Genomic DNA, 20,286 nt, shown 5'->3' with positions numbered 1-20,286 from the left:
TAAGCCCTTAAGACAATGAGGTTCTGACCCGAATCAAATACATCAAGGCCTCAGTTGTGTTTCAGCTCCAGGCTCAGAAAAGCAGCAAAACCAGACAAGCAACCATGGCTGACCTCAGGACCAGCTGCATTGACTAATGAGCACCTGCCCTGGTACTGACCAATCAGTAGAGACCACAACCCTAGAAGGACACACCAGGAAAGCTGATGAATATTCTAATGGGATTCTTCCCTGAGCCCTCCAGATAAACACCCTCATGACTGAGGACACAGTGTGGCTCTCTGTAGGGAGCACACTAGTGCCTTTCCCCACCCCTTTCCCTCAGTCTATTTTCTTTGCTTTTCTCTTTCTCCTAAGCTCCAAGGGCCCTTCTTTTGCTTCTGTAACTTGTTTCCTGAGCCCATTTCTCCTCCCACTCATTTCTTCTACCTCTGTGACTTTCTAAATAAACTTTCTCTTACAAAGTTTCTTAGCCAGAACTCAAGCACTGAGGTTGCTGAACCAAGGTCCAGACTCCACTGGTCTAATATCTGGTATTGTTTTGCTGTCAACATTATTATACAGTTGAGTCAATAAAATTTTAAGTTGACATGGTAAAAATTACCATAAGCAAAGTCAAAAGATAAATGACTTACTGGGGGGAAATATATTTGCAATTTATAACACAGACTAAGGGTTCATTTTCTTAATATATAAAGAACTACTTAAAAAAAAATAGAGCAGCTGTAAAGCTTTTTATGGTGATACTAGAGGCCCAATGCATGAAATTCATGCAAGGGGTTCAGCCCTCGCAGCCCTGGCTTCATCTGGAAGGTTGTCCAGAAGGTCGTTTGGCTGTCTGGTCTAAGTAGCATATTACGCTTTTATTATTATAGATACTTCCACTTAACTGTGCTATAGTTTTTTTTTTGATGACAAATAGGCTTTTTAATATCCCCTGAATTAAAATTAGCTCCCCCAAAACTCCAACCTCCCCCTTGAATAGGTCTAGCAACTTTAACCATGTCTGATTAGAGAAGATTTGTGCTATAGATTTTGATGTCTACTATATATTCTCAGCGTACCAGAAACACCCTAGGTTGGAGAAGGGCTTGGTACACAAAGATACAGCCAGGACTGTATAAATACACCTGAATTTGTTTCATTTTCCCCCATAAAATAGGTTCCTTTTAGAAATGTTCTGTTGCTATTAATGGTAACTTCATATACTCCATTTACTATGTTGTTGATTAAAAAGGGGCCACATCCTAAACCTGACCAGCTCAAGGGAGGTCTGCATGGTATGCCTTACAAACTCAGAGACCTAAAGTAACCACATAGGATAATCTGAAATTAAAACTTCCTAATGAAAAGCATGGTGGGTAGTCATGTCCTAGGACAGTATTTTTCTTGACAAAGGTCAGTCTTTACCTTAACTGAGCCTGTCTATTGTCTTTTTGCATCTATGCTAACATAGTTTTGGGATATCAGGGTAATTTCCTTATTCCAGACCCCTCAGGGCACAGTCTCCCATCAGAGCAGGAGACCACAGAACCCTTATTGTTAATGTTATCATGTTAATTGTTAACTATCCTATACCCACCAATAGAAAAGAAGTATGTATCTATTTGTTTTACTTTTTATCCAATCCCAGAGATTTCCCTGCTTTGCTTTCTCTGTCCTCCCTAATCTATCACCAGTGGATTTCATGTAACCCCCTTACATCTTCTCCTTTGATTGTAATCCTATCTAATAATAGAGTAATATGCAAATTAACCATCACTCTGCTACACCACAAGCCACGCCCACCAGCCAATCTGGAGTGAATATGCAAATAAACCTAACTAAGATGGCTATGGCCACAGAGAGCAGGAGGGAGGCTTGGATTTCCCCGGCGATGGAGGAAGCCAAGCTTTCCGCCTGCCCTTGCCGGCCTAGGCCTCCACTCAAGGCTACAAAGTTTCAGTGATAGAAGATACATAAACCCAAACAGAAATGGTGGCAGCCACCAGCCACGGAGCTGGAAAGAGCAGGAGGCTAGGGTTGCCCCCGGCGATGGAGGAAGCCAAGCTTTCCACACACCCTAGCAGGCCCAGGCCTCACTTAAGGCTACAAAGTTTCAATCATAGAAGATACATAAATCCCAATAGAAATGGCTGCCGCCACGGAGCAAGCAGAAGGCTTGGCTCCGCTCCAGGCTACAAAGTTTCAATTGTAGAAGATAAATAAACCCCAGATACCAGGGCCTCCACTTGGGTCACCAGGAGGCGTGGCCGGCCTGCAAACCACCACAGGCCCCTCGCCCAGGCCGCCCCACGCCCCAAAGGAACTCCCACCCTGATCCAGGACACCCCCCCTTCAGGGCAAACCAGCTGGCCCCCACCAGTGCACCAGGCCTCTATCCTATCTAATAAAAGAGTAATATGCAGATTGACCATCACTCCAACACACAAGATGTCTGCCCCCATGTGGTCAAAGATCGTGCCCCCATGTGGACACAAGATGGCCAGCAGAGGAGGGCAGTTGGGAGGGACCAGGCCTGCAAGGGAGGGCAGTTGGGGGCGATCAAGCCTGCAGGGGAGGGCAGTTAGGGGTGATCAAGCTGGCAGAGGAGGGAAGTTGGGGGCAACCAGGCCTGCAGGGAAAGGCAGTTGGGAGGGACCCAGGCCTGCAGGGGAGGGCAGTTGGGGAGGACAAGGCCTGCAGGGGAGGGCAGTTAGGGGTGACCAGGCCTGCAGGGGAGAGCAGTTGGGGAGGACAAAGCCTGCAGGGGAGGGCAGTTAGGGGTGACCAGGCCTGCAGGGGAGGGCAGTTAGGGAAAACAGGCTGGCAGGGGAGCAGTTAGGCATCAATCAGGCTGGCAGGGGAGTGGTTAGGGGGTGATCAGGCTGGCAGGCAGAAGTGGTTAGGGGCCATCAGGAAGGCAGGCAGGCGAGCAGTTGGGAGCCAGCAGTCCTGGATTGTGAGAGGGATGTCCGACTGCCCGTTTAAGCCCGATCCTGGAGGGGTCCCAGATTGGAGAGGGTGCAGGCTGGGCTGAGGGACACCCCCTCCCTCCCATGCATGAATTTTGTGCACCGGGCCTCTAGTGTATAAAATAAGATACAATCTCCGGAGCATTTTCTCAATCTGTTGAGATTTTGCGTCCTGGTAATTGTCATCAGTTTGGCTCAAATAAACTCATAAAAATTCTTAAAGGTTTGGATGTTTCTTATGTCAATAGTCATTTATAATTTTTCTCATCTCCTTTTCTTACCTCCTTTCCCTCATCTAGAAAGTCACTGAATCTTTTCTATGTTTCATTCATAGTGTTTCACATCTGCTCCAATCTTTCCAGGCCCACTACTAGTACTGTAGTCAATTGACACTCAATATCTCTCATGAGTACACTGCTACTCTGGTCTCCTTTTCTTTTTCTCCTCTTGTTTCCTTCTCCAGTCAGCACCATACCCAGATTACTTTTCCTAAAACAGAGTTTCCTTCTTAGGCTACCAACCTACTCAGAAGCTTTCATTAGTTCTACCCCATGTCTAGAATGAAGTCTAACTTCTGAACTTGACCCTCAATTCCCCTTAATCTGATTTACTCTCCTTATATCTCTAGCTTTAGTCTTCCTCGCTGCTTCTTTTAAGGAACCCTCTAAACATCTAACCCAGCCGTGGGCAAACTTCGGCCCGAGGGCCGGATCCGGCTGTTCTATCCGGTTCTCTTGCTCTCCCCTCCGCTCCTTTACTTTGAATTTATATTAGTTCACACAAACACTCCATCCATGCTTTTGTTCCGGCCCTCTGGTCCAGTTTAAGAACCCATTCTGGCCCTCGAGTCAAAAAGTTTGCCCACCCCTGCCATAGAAGCAATACAAGATGAGACTAAACAAAACTAAAAGGGAACTCCTAATGGCCCTGGCTGGGTGGCTCAATTAGTTAGAGCATTGTCCTGATATGCCAAGATTGTGGGTTTGATCCCAGGTCATGGCACAAACAAGAATCAACCAAGGAATAAGTGGAACAACAAAAATTGATGTTTCTCTCTCTCAAATGAATAAATAAAATTTTAATAATTATTTTTTAAAAAGGGGGGGGACTCCTAATACTTTTTTTTAAAATATATATTTTATTGATTTTTTACAGAGAGGAAGGGAGAGGGATAGAGAGTTAGTAACATCGATGAGAGAGAAACATTGATCAGCTGCCTCCTGCACACCTCCCACTGGGGATGTGCCCACAACCAAAGTACATGCCCTTGACCAGAATCGAACCCGGGACCCTGCAGTCCGCAGGCTGACGCTCTATCCACTGAGCTAAACCGGTTTCAGCCCTAATACTTTCAACATATTACTTTTTAAACGTTAGCAACCTATGTTTCTGAGTAATAGAGATACCACAGCTAGAGCTGGAAAGTGACCTACCTCTGCTGACTTCACCTTGCAAGTACAGTACAAGGCTTAGCAAAGAGGAAGAGGGAGGGCAGCATGAAGGCAGAAATGGGCATGATGGGTCATGCCTAGAAAGTCAGGTTAGATTCTAACTTTTTGACTCGAGGGCCACAATGGGTTCTTAAACTGGACCGGAGGGCTTGAACAAAAGCATGGATGGAGTGTTTGTGTGAACTAATATAAATTCAAAGTAAAGGAGCGGAGGGGAGAGCAAGAGAACCCTCCGCTCTTTCGGCTCCGCGGGCCGGATAGAACAGCCGAACGGGCCGGATCCGGCCCATGGGCCGTAGTTTGCCCACGGCTGTTATGGTCATGTCTGCTTTGTACCTATAAGGCTTTGGTTTGCAAAATGGTAAATCTCTCAGTCCCACTGGTGAGGCTTTCACTTCAAATTAAAGTTCAACAAAAGGATTAGCAGATAACCTTTTCAAGCTACGTTTCTTTACACAAAAGGGTGGATATGGTTTGAACTGGCTATCAAAACCAGAAAGAGAGTTAATTGTGTAAATCAATATAGGCTAGAGCTGATCACCTTTCTGAAGGACAAGACAATGCAGCACACAACCTTTAAATAGATCTTTGGGGTCAAGTTGATGTCATGTTGGAGAATCAATATTTACGGGGCTTTTATACAGTTAGCCTTTAATGAACCCCAGGCATTTTGCTAGGCCATTAATTACAGAAAGAGAAAAGGTGGCAAAGGCTGAAATTCAGGGCTTTGGAGGTTGTATAAAACTAAAGAGAAGAGACAGTCACTTGCTAATGTGCAGAGGTCCTCCCCTTAGGTTGTACTCAAACATTGTTGGGAATGTGTACTGAAAGGCTTTCTTGGGATTTTGTTGACATTTTGAGAAAGAACAACTCTTGCCTCCAAACAGAAGGTAAGCCCTTTCTTTGACACTCCATATCTAAGCAGTGCAGCTTAATTTTCCTGGGATGAATTCTGATGTCATTTGGGATTCTTGATCATCACAAGAGCAGGTCTCTCTAAGAGTTTGGCTTATCCTTCTCTCTGACACACTTGAAAGTTACTATTTTCTTTTTAAAAAAATTTTTATTGTTGAAAGTATTACATATGTCCCCTTTTTTCTCCCATTGATCCCTTATAGCCCACCCCTGCCCCAGGCCTTCACCACCCTATTGTCTGTGTCCATGGGTTATGCATACATGCATACAAGTTCATTGGTTGATCTCTTCCCCCCCCAAACCCCCCACCTTCCCTCTGAGATACAACAGTTTGTTCCATCATGTCTCTTTATCTATTTTATTCAACAGTTTATTTTGTTCATTAAATTCCACATATGAGTGAGATCATGTGATACTTTGTCTTTTTCTGACTGGCTTATTTCGCTTAGCATAATATTCTCCAGGTCCCTCTATGCTGTCATAGTATTCCATGGTGTAAATATACCACAGCGTTTTTATTCACATGTCTACTGATGGGCACTTGAGCTGTTTCCAGATCTTAGAATTGCGCTGCCATGAACATAGGGGTGCAAATATTCCTTCTGATTGGTGTTTTGGGTTTCTTAGGATATATTCCTAGAAGTGGAGTCACTGGGTCAAATAGCAGTTCCATGTTTAATTTTTTTGAGGGAACTTCATACTGTTTTCTATAATGGCTGCACCAGTCTGCATTCCCACCAGCAGTGTACTAGGGTTCCCTCTTTTCCACATCCTCACCAACACTTGTCATTTGTTAATTTGTTGATGATAGCCATTTTGACAGGTGTGAGGTGATACCTTATTGTCATTTTAATTTGCATCTCTTTGATGATCAGTGACGCTGAGCATTTTTTCATGTTTCTTGGCCATCTGTATGTCCACTTTGGAAAAGTTGTCTGTTTAGGTCCTTTGCCCATTTTTTAATTGGGATGTTTACTAGGTGTACCGGTTAATCGGATTTTTTTCAATAGATGGAGTTCCACATATGTTGATATATATGTGATTTGATATGTATGCTGTTTTGTTGTATTGACAACAAGCTTTAAAACTTCATATGTCAAATTTACTGAAGATGTTAACATCATAGATATTTTTACGCTTAAAAATGTTGAAATTTGTGCCAAAAAAAGAGCATTTGCGGGAAGTTATAATTCATTATTTTGAAGAAAAGTGCTGCTGAATACTTCAGGAAGCTTATGGTGAACATGCTCCATCTCAAGATACTTGTGAATGCTGGTTTAAACGCTTTAAAAGTGATGATTTCGATGTGAAAGACAAAGAACGTCTAGGTCAACGAAAAAGTTTGAAGACCAACAATTATAAGCATTATTGGATGAAGATGCATGTCAAACTCACAAACAACTTGCAGAAAGATTAAACATTGTTCAGCAAACAATTTCTGATCGTTTACAAGCAATGGGAAAGATTTTAAAGGAAGGAAAATGGGTGCCACATCAACTGAATGAAAGACAAATGGAAAACCGCAAAGTCATCAGTAAAATGTTGCTTCAACGGCACGAAAGAGTCTTTTTTGCATCAAATTGTGACTGGCAATGAAAAGGGGATTTACTTTGAGAATCCCAAATGCACAAAATCATGGGTTGATCCAGGTCAATTATCAACATCGACTCCAAGGCCAAATCGCTTCGGAAAGAAGACAATGCTCTGCATTTGGTGGGATCAGGAAGGTGTGGTGTATTAGAGCTTCTAAAACCAGGTGAACCGGTTAATACTGATCGCTACCGACAACAAATAATCAATTTGAACCATGCTTTGATCATGAAACGACCAGACTGTTCCAGAAGACACAGCAAAGTAATTTTGCTTCATGATGACGCACCATCACACACTTCAAAACCAGTTAAAGACATGTTAAAAGATCTTGCCTGGGAAGTATTAACGCACCCGCTGTATTCACCAGACCTTGCTCCTTCAGATTACCACTTGTTCTGATTCTGAAAGATGGGGAAATATGTAGCTTAGCCATGGACATTATTTTGAATAAAGCACTTTTGATGTTTCTCTTGAAATTATTGTGTTTTCTTTTATTACAAAATACGCTTATTATTAACCGGTACACCTAGTATCTTCCTTTTGTTAAGCTGTGTGAGTTCCCTATATATTTTGCATGTTAACCCTTTATCAGATATATCATTGCCAAATATATTCTGCCATACAGTGGGCTCCCTTTTCATTTTGTTGATGGTTTCTTTTGCTGTGCAGAAGCTTTTTTATTTTGATGTACTCCCATTTGTTTATTTTCTCCTTAGTTTCCTTTGCCGTAGGAGGTGTATCCGCAAACATGTTGCTACAAGCGATGTCTGAGATTTTGCTGCTTATGGTTTTTTCTAGGATTTTTATGGTTTCCCGTCTTACATTTAAGTCTTTTACTCATTTTGAGTTTATTCTTGTGTATGGTGTAAGTTGGTGGTCTCGTTTCTTTTTTTTTTTTCTTTTGCATGTATCTGTCCAATTTTCCCAACACCATTTATTGAAGAGACTGTCTTGACTCCATTGTATGCTCTTGCCTCCTTTGTCAAATATTAATTGAGCAAAATGGCTTGGGTTGATTTCTGGGGTCTCTGTTCTGTTCCATTGATCTATATGTCTGTTCTTGTGCCAGTACCAGGCTGTCTTGATTACAGTGGCATTGTAGTATAACTTGATATCTGGTATTGTGATCCCTCCATCTTTGTTCTTCTTTCTCAAGATTGCTTTGTTCTTCTTTCTCAAAATTACAGTGGCTTTGTATTATAACTTGATACCTGGTATTGTGATTCTTCTAACTTTGTTCTTTTTCAGGCTATTTGGGGTCTTTATTGGTTGCATATGAATTTTTGGAGTATTTTTTCTAGATCTGTGAAATATACCATTGGTAATTTAATAGGACTTGCATTGAATCTGTAGATTGCTTTGGGTAGAATGGACATTTTAAGGATGTTAATTCTGCCAATCCATGAACATGGTGTATTCTTCCACGTGTTTATATCTTCCTCTATCTCTTTTTTTAGCATCCTGTAGTTTTCCGAGTATAGGTCTTTTACCTCCTTGGTTAAGTTTACTCTTAGGTATATTAATTTTTTGTTGCTATGCTAAATGGGATTGTTTGTTTAGTTTTTCTGTCTGAGAATTCATTATTGGTGTATAAAAATGTCATAGATTTCTGGGTGTTAATTTTGTATCCTGCTACATTGCCGAATTCCTTTATTAAATCTTATAGTTTTTTGATGGAGTCTTTAGGATTTTCTGTGTACAATATCATGTCATCTGTGAATAATGAGAGTTTTACTTCCTCCTTTCCAATTTGGATGCCTTTAATGTTTTCTTCTTGTCTGATCGCTGTGGCTAAAACTTCCAGTACTATGTTAAATAAGAGTCGTGAAAGCGGATATCCTTGTCTTGTTCCTGTTCTTAAAGGAAATGGTTTTAGTTTTTGCCCATTGAGTATGATGTTGGCTGTAGGTTTGTCATATATGGCCTTTATTACGTTGAGGTGTGTCCCTCTACTCCCACTTTGCTGAGCGTTTTTATCAAGACAGGGTGTTGGATTATGTCAAATGCTTTTTCTGCATCTATTGATATGATCATGTGATTTTTGTCTTTCACTTTGTTTATGTGATGTATCATGTTTATTGATTTGTGAATATTGTATCAGCCTTGCATCCCTGGAATAAATCTCATTTGGTTATTGTGTATGATCTTTTTAATATATTGCTGGATCCGATTTGCTAATATTTTATTGAGGATTTTAGCATCTATGTTCATCAGGGATATTGGCCTGTAATTCTCTTTTTTTGTAGTGTCTTTATCTGGTTTTGGAATTAGGATAATGCTGACCCCTTAAAAAGAGCTTGGAAGTGTTCCTTCGTCTTTAATCTCTTTGTATAGTTGAAAGGATAGGTGTTAGTAGTTCTTCTTTGAATATTTGGTAAAACTCCCCTGTGAAGTCATCTGGACCAGGGCTTTTGTTTGCTGGGAGTTTTTTTTTTTATTACTGCTTTAATTTCATCAGTTGTTATTGGCCTATTCAGTTTTTCTGATTCTTCCTGATTGAGTTTTGGAAGATTGTATTTTTCTAGGAGTTTGTCTATTTCATCCACATTGTCCAGCTTATTGGTGTATAGTTGCTCATAGTATTTTCTTACTATCCTTTGTATTTCTGTGATGTCAGTTGTTACTTCACTGCTTTCGTTTCTGATTTTAATTACTTGGGTCACCTCTCTTTGTTTCTTGATGAGTCTGGCTAACAGTTGATCAATCTTGTTTATCTTTTCAAAGAATCAGCTCTTTGTTTCATTGATTTTTTTGTATTGTTTTTTTAGTCTCTATGTCATTTATTTCTGCTCTAATCTTTATTATTTCTTTCCTTTTACTTACTCTGGGCTTTTCTTATTGTTCTCTTTCTAATTCTTTAAGTTGTAGGGTTAAATAGTTTCTTATTAATTTTTCTTTGAGGTAGGCTTGTAATGCTATGAACTTCCCTCTTAGTACTGAATGCTTTTGCTGTGTCCCAGAAATTTGGGGTTGTTGTGTGTTCATTTTCATTCGTTTCCAGGAAGTTTTTTATTTCTTTCTTGATCTCATTGGTAACCCATTAATCCAATATAATAAAAGCCTAATATGCAAATCGACCGAACAGCAGAACGGCCGGTGGAACGACTGGTTGCTATGACGCGCATTGACCACCATGGGGCAGACGCTCAACACAGGGGCTTCCCCCAGCCCTCAGGCCCCAGGCCAGCCAAGGCAGGTGCCAGCGGGTCCTCCCCCTCCCCCCTCCCCCCTCCCCCCTCCCCCCTCCCCCCGCCCAATCACCCTGCCGGTCGCTCAACAAAGGGAGGCGACCAGAGTGGCTGGCGAGCGGGCAGCGCCAGGCCGGTCAAGATGGGTGTCAGTGGGGGCCTCCCTGATCGCCCTGCCAGTTGCCCCACAGATCGGCCCTGATTGCTGGCCAGGCCTAGGGACCCTACCCATGCACGAATTTCGTGCCCTAGTTGTTTAATAACATGCTCTTTAGCCCCCATGTATTTGAATGTAGTTGATTTCTAATTTTATTCCATTATTATCTTAGAAGGTGCTTGATATGATTTCAATCTTCTTGAATTTGTAGAGGCTTGTTTTGTGTCCAAACATGTAGTCTGTCTTTGAGAATGACCCATGTGCACTGGAGAAGAATGTATATTCTGCAGCTTCAGGGTGAAATGTTCTATAAATGTCAATTCAATCCATCTGATCCAGTGTGTCATTTAGAGTCATTGTTTCCTTGTTAATTTTTTGTCTGGAAGATCTATCTAATGAAATCAGTGGGATGTTAAAGTCCTCTACTATGACTGTATTGTTGTCGATATCTCCCATAAAGTCCTCCAGAAGTTTTTTAATATTTTTAGGTGCATATATGTTTACCAGGGTTATATCCTCTTGTTGGATTGATCCCTTTAGTATTATGTAGTAACCTGTATTGTCTCTTGTGATGGCCTTCATTTTGAAGTCTATTTTGTAAGATACAAGTATTGCCACCCCAGCTTCTTTTCTATTTGCATGTAAATTTTTTCCCATCCCTTCACTCTCATCCTGTGTGAGTCTTTTATTCTGAAGTGGGTCTCTTGTAGACAGCATATATTTTGGTCATGTTTGTGTATCAATTTAGCTACCCTATGTCTTGTTTGGAGTATTTAAACCAGCCGTGGGCAAACTACGGCCCGCGGGCCGGATCCGGCTGTTCTATCCGGTTCTCTTGCTCTCCCCTCCGCTCCTTTACTTTGAATTTATATTAGTTCACACAAACACTTCATCCATGCTTTTGTTCCGGCCCTCCGGTCCAGTTTAAGAACCCATTGTGGCCCTCGAGTCAAAAAGTTTGCCCACCCCTGATTTAAACCATTCACATTTAAGGTTATTATTGATAGGTACTTATTTATTGCCATTTTAATTCTTTATGCCTATGTTTCTCTCTCTATTTCTTCTCATTTCAGCAGACCCTTTAGCATTTCTTGCAGTGCTGGTTTGGTGGTGACAAAATTCCTTTAGCCTTTATTGGTCTGGTAAGCTCTTTATTTCACCATCGATTTTGCGTGATAGCCTTGCTGGATATAGTAATCTTGGTTTCAGATCCTTGCTTTTCATTACCTTGAATACTTCATGCCAATCCTTTCTGGCCTGTAGAGTTTCTGATGAAAAAATCAGTTGACAGCCTTATGTGAGCTTATTTGTAGGTAACAGTTTGCTTTTCCCTTGCTGCCTTTAAGATTCTCTCTTTGTCTATAATTTTGGCATTTTAATTATGATGTGTCTGGTGTGGGCCTGTTTGGGTTCTTCTTGCTTGAGACTCTCTGTGCCTCCTGAACTTGTGTAACTTTTTCCTTCACCAGGTCAGGAAAGTTTTCTGCCATTATTTCTTAAAACACATTCTTTATCCCTTGCTCACTTTCTTTCCCTTCTGGCCCTACTATTATACAAATATTGTTAAGTTGCATATTATCCCACAGTTCCCTTAAGCTGTCCTCCTGTTTTTTAATTGTTTTTTTTCTTTTTGGTTCTCTGATTGAGTGATTTTTTTCTATCCTTTTGTCTAATTCACTGATCCAATCCTCGGCTTCCCCTAATCTGCTGTGATTCCTTCCACTGTGTTCTTGTTAGTGCTAGGTCATTCTTCATTGTTGTGTATCTTTTCTCATGCTGTTGAGTATCATTATTCTGATATCTATGTCTGATAAATATCGTATCTCCATTTCATTTAGCTCTTCTTTTGAAGCATTCTCTTATTCTTTCGTTTAGGGTTTGTTTTTTTGTCTCCCCATCTTGGCTGCCTGTTTGGGTTTGTGACTGTGTATTAGGTAGATCTGCTCTGCCTCCCAATCTCTAGTGCAGGACAGTGTCAGACACTGTTTTTGATTGGTCCTGAGTTCTCTGTTTGGAGTTATCAGCAATCCACAGCTTGTGGCTCCCTCTGTTGGAGCTAGGTGCTTTTGGAAAGGACCAAGATGTGCACCAAGTTCTGCATTTCCTAGCCCTGGGCCCTCAATTAGATCAGGCAAAGACTGAAAGCCTCCAGAGACCCACCTCTGCTTGCAGTCTGATTGTATTCAGTCGTGATTAGCATCAGGCTATGGACCACAGGGTGGGGTGAGAGTTTTTCCAACAGGGTGGGGCAATTGCTTATGCCGGCAGGCTGATTGTTATTCTCAGTCTCTTAATGGGCCTCAGAAACTGTACAGGTTGGGGAAGGGGTTTTCCAATAGGGTGGGGCAAGTGCCCCCTCTACCCCAGGCAAAATCCACCTAGATAGCAAAGGTCCACCAGAAAAATATGTCCTCGCAGCATGAGGGAATGACTCAGCACAGGAAACCGGGGTGTCTGCCTTGCGAGGTCTAACCCCAGAGCCCCCAACCCTGGCTTCTGCTCACACAGCTCCAGTTCACTCTGCCCTCCCTATGCCAGACCCCATGGTGAATAGCTGTATGAGAAATTTTGTGCATTGGCCCTTTAAGAGGTTGCCTGCATTTCCAGTTGTCTTCCCTGGCAGACAGCAACTTTGCTGTTTTTCACAGCCAGATGTTATGTGGGTATCTTTATCAGTTCTGGTGCTCTGGGTTGTAGAGCCTGGCTTGGGCTTTAGACTCCAGAGTTCTCAGTGGGGATCCCCCTACCCCATTGCTGAGATATCCCTTCTGAAACTTTAGCTGCTGTCTGTGAGAGCCCAGCTAGCCCTTTTGTGCCTCCGCACTTCCTACCAGTCTCTATGCAGTCTCCACTTTCTGTCCTTGGTTATCAGGGTTCTCTCCAGCTAGTCTTCATTTGATTATTCAGGATGGTTTTTCTATACTTTAGTTGTAATTCCAGTTTGATCCTGGGAGTGTGTCAGTGTAGCATCCACTTATTCTGCCGCCATTTTGGAATCTCTGAAAGTTGTTATTTTCTTTAATTGAATTTATTGGGGTGACATTGGTTAATAAAGTTATATAGGTCACACTTGACAGTTTTTAAAGTGAAGAGTTGTAATAAAGAGCATCTGCTTTAGAATGATGGCCTGAATCCACATCTGATGAAAGGCTTTAAATATAATAATTTATACTTGCTATATCATCTGATAGAAGTGTTGGTCTGGCTGTGTTGTGTATTTAAGTGTTCTGTATTCTTCACTGGGTCATTAGAATCTTTCGTGGGTTGGGAATCTTCTATTTATTTTAGTCAGTGCTTCCACTAAATGCTGTTGACTAGATAGAGTAATGTATTATATCAAAATTTATTCTATCTGTAACAAAACTAGGATCCCATATAACTGAAAGTCATAGTAGCTGCTTTGTTAGGCTTTGTGGATTAGGGTATTTTGTTACAAGTTCTTGTTCATATCTGCTCAATAGATATCTTGGAATTAACATTTCAGACCTCTTCCTCTAGTGCATTTGTTGGAGGAGGCTTTAAGATTAATCAGAGAGAAGAGCTACTGTTCTTTTTTCACTCCCACTCCCACTCCCCTTCTTCAGCATCATTTTTGACAAAAAATACGGAAAAGACAAAGCATGAGAAGTTTGTTGAGATTGTTCTGGTGTTTTTACAAGGGAAGCTGATGCTTAATATTTCCATCTGTAATTGTCTTTACTGATAGATATTCATTCTGGTTTTTATTCTTCCTTTTCAGCTGTTTGAGAACTTCTACTTTGGTACCTTAAAGCTCAATTCAATCCACATCTCTCAGCGATTCTCAGTAGACAGCTTTGGAAACTACGCTTCCTGTGGACAAATTGACTTCTCCTGAGGTGGATCTTGGGAAACCCTAGAAATTGAACATCTTCACAAGGTGCTGAGGGAAAATGTCTTCATTTTAATTGCCAACGAGGGATGTGGACTTTTGGATGGTGACTTTCCTGGGTGGTTCCCTATAGGCTCTGTAGTATCTCTGATGGTTGTCCACAGTCATCAAACTGTTGGCCAAGATGATTGTGGGCACCTGGAGAACTGTGCATGTAACTCTTGGCTTTTGCAGGGTCTTCTTTTCTTTCCAAAGCTCTTCTGTGGAAAAGTACCTTGGAAGCCCGTTGGAGCTCAGATTTGCATTATTTTTTTTTTAAATATATTTTATTGATATTTCACAGAGAGGAAGGGAGAGGGATAGAGAGCTAGAAACATCGATGAGAGAGAAACATCGATCAGCTGCCTCCTGCACACCCCCTACTGGGGATGTGCCCGCAACCAAGGTACATGCCCTTTGACCGGAATCGAACCTGGGACCCTTCAGTCCGCAGGCTGACGCTCTATCCACTGAGCCAAACTGGTTTCGGCTGCATTATTTTTTATATACTGATTTTGCCCCAGTCATTAAAGTCGTTTGTATTAATACTTTAAAAGAGAATTAAAGACATGTGGTTTTATTAATCTCTCCATCTAGATAAAATACCTGTAATTTTTAGAAGGTTGATTTTTTTTCCCTTCCCCTTGTACCCTAAATTTTTGTGTGTGTGATAAAAACAAGCATTTACTGAACACCTACTATGGGCCAGGCATTGTGCTAAGTGTATACATATTATTATTATCCTTAATAATATTAATTATTATTACACTCACTAATAATATTAATATTATCATCACTGACAACACTATGAGGGAGGTACTAATACAGTCCCTATTTTACATATGAGGAAATTGAGGACGGATACCTAGCTGAAGGTCACATAACCAGGCAGTGGATAGTGTCAGGATCTTAACCCAGCCAGCCTAGGCTCTTTAACACTGTGCTAAGCTGCATGGCCCTTAGCAGGGCTAGAGAGAGAAAAAGGAAGATGCCTGGCAGACCAGGTATGGAGAGGGAGCCACAGCGGTTACGGCTGTTCCACTATCCCAGGACCAAACAAGAGGAGGACCACTTTGGATGCAGGACTCAGGATGTTTTGCAAAACTGTATTCGTTAGGAGTGCTCGCGTGTACCCTAATTTTAAAAAAATATTGATTTTAGAGATGGAGGAAGGGAGAGAGAGGAAAAAACACACACACATCAATTGGTTGCCTCCCATATGCACCTCAACTGAGGATCAAACCTGCAGCCTAGGTATGTGCCCTGACCAGAATCAAACCCTAGACATCCTGGTACACCAGACGACACTCCAACCAACTGAGCCACACCAGCCGGGCTGTACCCTAATTTTAATCACTACCCAGAATTTCCTTTTTATTGTGGTAGAAAACAACACGTAACATAAAACTTACCATCTTAACCATTTTTAAGTGTACATTTCAGTAGTATTAAATAAGTATTTCATGTTGTTGTGAAACATCTCCAGAACTTCCTCATCTTGCAAATCTGAAACTCTGTATCTATTAAACAACTCTATTTCTCTCTCCCCAGACCCTGCAACCACCCCTTTGCTTCCTGTTTCTATGAATTTGACTGCAGTAGATACCTCATAGAAGTGGAGTCATACAGTCTTTGTCTTTTTGTGACTGGCTTATTCCATGTTGGTTCATCCATGTTGTAGCATGTGACAGGATTTCCTTTCTTTTTAAGGCCATATAATATTCCATTGTATATACCTACCACATTTTGTTTATTTATCCATCAATGGACACTTGAGTTCCTTGACCTCTTGGCATTTATGAATAGTACTTTATGAACATGAGTGTACAAGTATGTCTTTGAGACCCTGCTTTCAATTCCTTACTACTAAGAATTTTATCTTTAGAAAAATAACTGTTACAACTTGCACCTTTAACTTTGATCTCTCCTTTTTCTTCTGAAGTTGGTACCTTTTTATATTTGTTAGATTCCTGTCCCTTCCCCTTCCCCTGCCCCTCGCCTTCCCATGCCACTGCCGCTGCCACAGTTGCAGCATTGTAGCGCTTTTATGTTTACTTCTCAGGGCAGCAGCAAGAGGAACAACGATGCTATCAGCAGGACTGTGCAGAGTTCCCTGGGAAAATGTCAGCTGCAGAAGGTGCCAGGCAGTCCTTGTCTGCAGACCCGCAGAGGGAGGGAGCTCAGCACAGCTTTGCCCCACCCATCAGTCCTGCCACTGCTCTAATACCAGGGAGCTCCAGCCTGGCTCGCACCTTCCATCTCTTCCTCCTCCCCCGCATCCTCCTCACAGCCTTTCTCCCGCCATGTCCTCTCTTTCCTTCATTCCTCATTCTTCTCTTGCTTCTTACTTTCTGTTTAAGAAGTTTGATTCTGGGCCCTGTGTGTCAAGGCCACTACATAGTGAGGTTTGTGTATAACACAAATTTGTTTATCACTGTGACTGCACAGGTCATTTCTGAATAAATGAATTTCCAAAATAACTGTGCTTTTTGATATTTTCATATAATTTTGTAGTTTGACCCCCTTAGTGTATGTTTGGGATACAGTGTTGCCATCACTTATTCACTGGCAAAGCTGTGTCATTAATCCAGAACTTACATACTTGTGCCTGTAGGATTGATTTCCCCCCAAGAATTTTGTACTAGTAATACTCGTTTTTATTTAAGTTGAGATTTTTACCTTGCTTGCCCCAGGGTGTTAGATGGCAGGTGGGAATGAGTACTCCCAGGAATAGTATTGAATGGGGAAGTTGATGTGGGGTTCAATGCCCTCATCTCCTCTGGGTGCTACTTCTCTCTTACTGGTTTCTTTCTGACAGCTGCCACTGGGCAACCTTGCAGGAGGTAAAGATGTCTTCTTTTGGATGTCAGAGATTTATAACTTATATTCTAATACATTTTAAAAATACATCTTTATTGTTGAAAGTAGTACAGATGTCCCCCTTTTCCCTCCATTTTTTAAAAATAGGTTTTTATTGATTTTTAGAGAGAGAGGAAGGGAGAGGGAGAGAGACAAACATCCATGTCAGAGCAGAACATTGATCAGCTGCCAGGAATTGAGCCCACAACCTGGGCATATTCCTTGACCAGGAATCGAACCAGCAACATGGTACAACCCACTGAGCCACACCAGCCAGGGCTGCAGCCGGTTTCTGAGACACTGACTTCACCCCCAATTCCTGGAAGAGGAAGAGGGAAAATGAATTTCTCACCCCAATAATTACATAATATCTGTGTTGTTATATTATGAACTCTGTTATGAAGAATAATTTTTATTTTTTTAAAGGGGCCATAATGAGTTACCCCAGATGAAATCCATATCCATGGTAGAGACAACATTTATTTTTGGGTGAGCTCCAGAGTTGGACATTGATGAGAATCCAGCTTCATGATGACACAAAGCTTGTTCAGGTTTGCTCTTTCCTGGAGCGAAAGGGAACCGGATGGCGCTGAGGCACATTGAGCTGAGGAACACCTCTCATAGTCTACCGTGATGCTGTTAGAAATAAGGTGAGCCCCCAAACCAGGGGTCCAAAGCATACTCGGGAGTCAGACAGCAGGGCAATATCTTCACTCCTGCAGGAGGGTGCACACACGCACACTGAGTCTGACACAGGTCATCTGTCCCTCACTCTAGATTGGTCAGAGCTTAAGCTCGCAGTCTTGTGTGATTGGCTAATTTAAAGGAAAAAGGGAGGGGCTGACCTTTGCTGTTTCAAAATGGTGGCCCCCAGGGGAGCTGTAAGTCACATGAGCCAAAATGGCGGCTGCCTAAACTCCCTTCTTTGACAGAAAAGATTGTTTTTCTCACAATGTCCAAGCCCAGGATGCTAGAGGTGAGAGAAGAGCTGTTGGTGTGGTTGTTAGCAGCTCTTTCTGTTGTTTTTAATCAAATGTTCTTTTAAACAAATATAAAATAAGTTAACTTTGTGAAAAACCATCAAGCTATACCTACTTTATATTTTTTAAAATGTATATGTTATACTTTAAGTATTTGTTAATAAATAAATTTCATCATTCAGAGGTTACTACTCCCCATACATTTAAGCACATATCATACTGTTAAGCACTTTTTCCGAAATAATAACAGCGAATATTAGCTGAACGCTCTCACTTGTCGTTTGTGTATAACTCATTTAGCCTTCACAGTGGCCCACTTCAGTTGGCAGGATCATCATCCTCAGTTCACAAACAGAGGCTTAACGAAGTTAAGAAACTCTCCAGAGGTCATACAGCTGCACCAGTGGTTCTTGAAGTGTGGTCTGTGGGTTCCTGGGCGCCCCCAGAACCTGCTTTTGGGGGTTGGGGTGAGGTCCGCCCTATTTTCACAAACTAGAAAGGCATGGTTTGCCCTTTCCTCGCGTCCTCCCGGGAGTGTGCTGGGTCCCGAGGCTGCACCGCAGCAGCGTCACCCTGGGTAACGCGTGTGCACGTGCGCCGCTGTCTCCAGGGAGGCGCGGGGCATAAATACTATTTTTAGAGTTTGACGCGGTTTGCTCTCTACTTCTACGAGCTCTTACCAGCCACTGCGGTTCAGCTGCCACTTACCATGCGCTGGACCGTGTGTCCCCCAGAAGTCGCATGCGGAGGCCCTACCGGCCTCACATGTGACTGTAGGAGAGAAGGTTTCACAGAGGCAAGTAGTTCAAGGGGCCGAGGCTTGGGGGTGGCCCCGGACCCGCCTGGCTGGCATCCTTTCAAGGGGAGGCCGTTTGGATACATGAACCTCAGGTCTGTGCACAGAAGAAGGCCTAAGGCCGTGCGCCCAGGGCGGAGGTGGCCGTCGCAGACCAGGAGGAGGCGCCTGGGTAACACCAGCCCTACCAACCCCTGAATCCGGGGCTTGCAGCCCTCGTAGCTCTGACAAAATAAACCTATTGTGTAAGCCGCCCTGTCTGGCATTTTGTGTCGGCCCGGCCGTGATACACTTGCTATAATGCAGAAGCCAACCTACCTGTCGTTTTTCGGGCAGGACATGAAAGAGATTTGCAAAAATGTAAGACAATGCCAATCTTCTCACTGATTTTTTTAGGGGAAGATATAGTTTTTCATCAAATATATTGTTTTGTTAATATGCAATGGGTTCATTATTATTTTTAAATACATTTTTTAAATTTTTTGTTTAAAAAAACTGATTTAATACTTTTAGAGCAGTTTTAGGTTCACAGAGGAAGGCTAAGTTTCATTTTAAAGTCCGGCAAATTAGAGCCACATCTGTATCTCACAGAAACAGGAGTTCTTTGGATCCTCAGTGAGCTCTGAGTGCACAGGACCCGGAGGCCATACAGTCTGATAACTGCTGTGCTGCACTGTCCTTGCCTCCGAGGGATGATATTATACATGATCTGTAATGAGCTTTCCTCACCCCGAGGTAGGTGGGGGATCATATCCGCTGTCATTAGATACACGTCTGTATCATTTATCTATAATGGCTGCAGAGCAGTCCATTGTGTGTATGTGTTAACATGTAGCTCTATGTGATGGTCAGTGAGCTGGTGTCAGGGGTTTGGCTATTGAAACAATTCTGGGTGGGAAAGATTGTGCATTTGTCTCTTATGCTTGTGAGGTCATTTAGGAATGGGATTAAATGGTTTTGAAAATGTGATTAAATTTAAGTTGTTTTTTTTTTACAGTTTTTATTTATTTATTTATTTTAATAAATCTTTATTGTTCAGATTATTACAATTGTTCCTCTTTTTCCCCCCCATAGCTCCCCTCCACCTGGTTCCTACCCCACCCTCTGCCCTTAACCCCCCCCCCCCACCTCCACTGTCCTCATCCATAGGTGTACGATTTTTGTCCAGCCTCTTCTCACATCCCCCACTCACCTTTCCCCACCGAGTCCACTCCCTTTCTATGCCCCTGATTCTATTATATTCACCAGTTTATTCTGCTTATCAGATTTTTTATTCATTTGATTTTTAGATTCACTTGTTGATAGATATGTATTTGTTGTTCATAATTTTTATCTTTACCTTTTTCTTCTTCTTCCTCTTCTTAAAGAATACCTTTCAGCATTTCATATAATACTGGTTTGGCCATGATGAACTCCTTTAGCTTTTTCTTATCTGTGAAGCTCTTTATCTGCCCTTCAATTCTGAATGATAGCTTTGCTGGGTAGGGTAATCTTGGTTGTAGGT

At 42.1% G+C, this 20,286-nt stretch overlaps 1 protein-coding gene across 10 annotated transcripts in view; it reads left to right on the top strand.

Annotated features, from left to right (window-relative positions):
* The window catches only part of ASCC1 (activating signal cointegrator 1 complex subunit 1), a gene marked incomplete at its 5' end in the record, with an annotated part of 127,485 nt that extends 110,865 nt beyond the window's left edge, over positions 1-16,620 (top strand). For 5 of the 10 annotated variants that reach the window (XM_080642096.1, XM_080642094.1, XM_080642088.1 and 2 more), the window contains 2 exons: positions 13,998-14,156; positions 16,210-16,620. In XM_080642096.1, coding sequence (XP_080498222.1) covers positions 13,998-14,114 — 117 coding nt within the window. In that variant the 3' untranslated portion in view covers positions 14,115-14,156; positions 16,210-16,620. Of the gene's footprint in view, positions 1-11,331; positions 11,401-13,997 lie in introns of all 10 variants that reach the window. The other 5 variants (XR_013959058.1, XM_080642089.1, XM_080642090.1 and 2 more) reach the window with 5 other exon arrangements.
* Positions 16,621-20,286: the final 3,666 nt, after the last annotated feature.

Source organism: Plecotus auritus (assembly GCF_963455305.1).
Source record: "Plecotus auritus genome assembly, chromosome: 9".
NCBI lineage: Eukaryota > Metazoa > Chordata > Mammalia > Chiroptera > Vespertilionidae > Plecotus > Plecotus auritus.
This window is presented reverse-complemented; position numbering and strand designations above follow the sequence as displayed.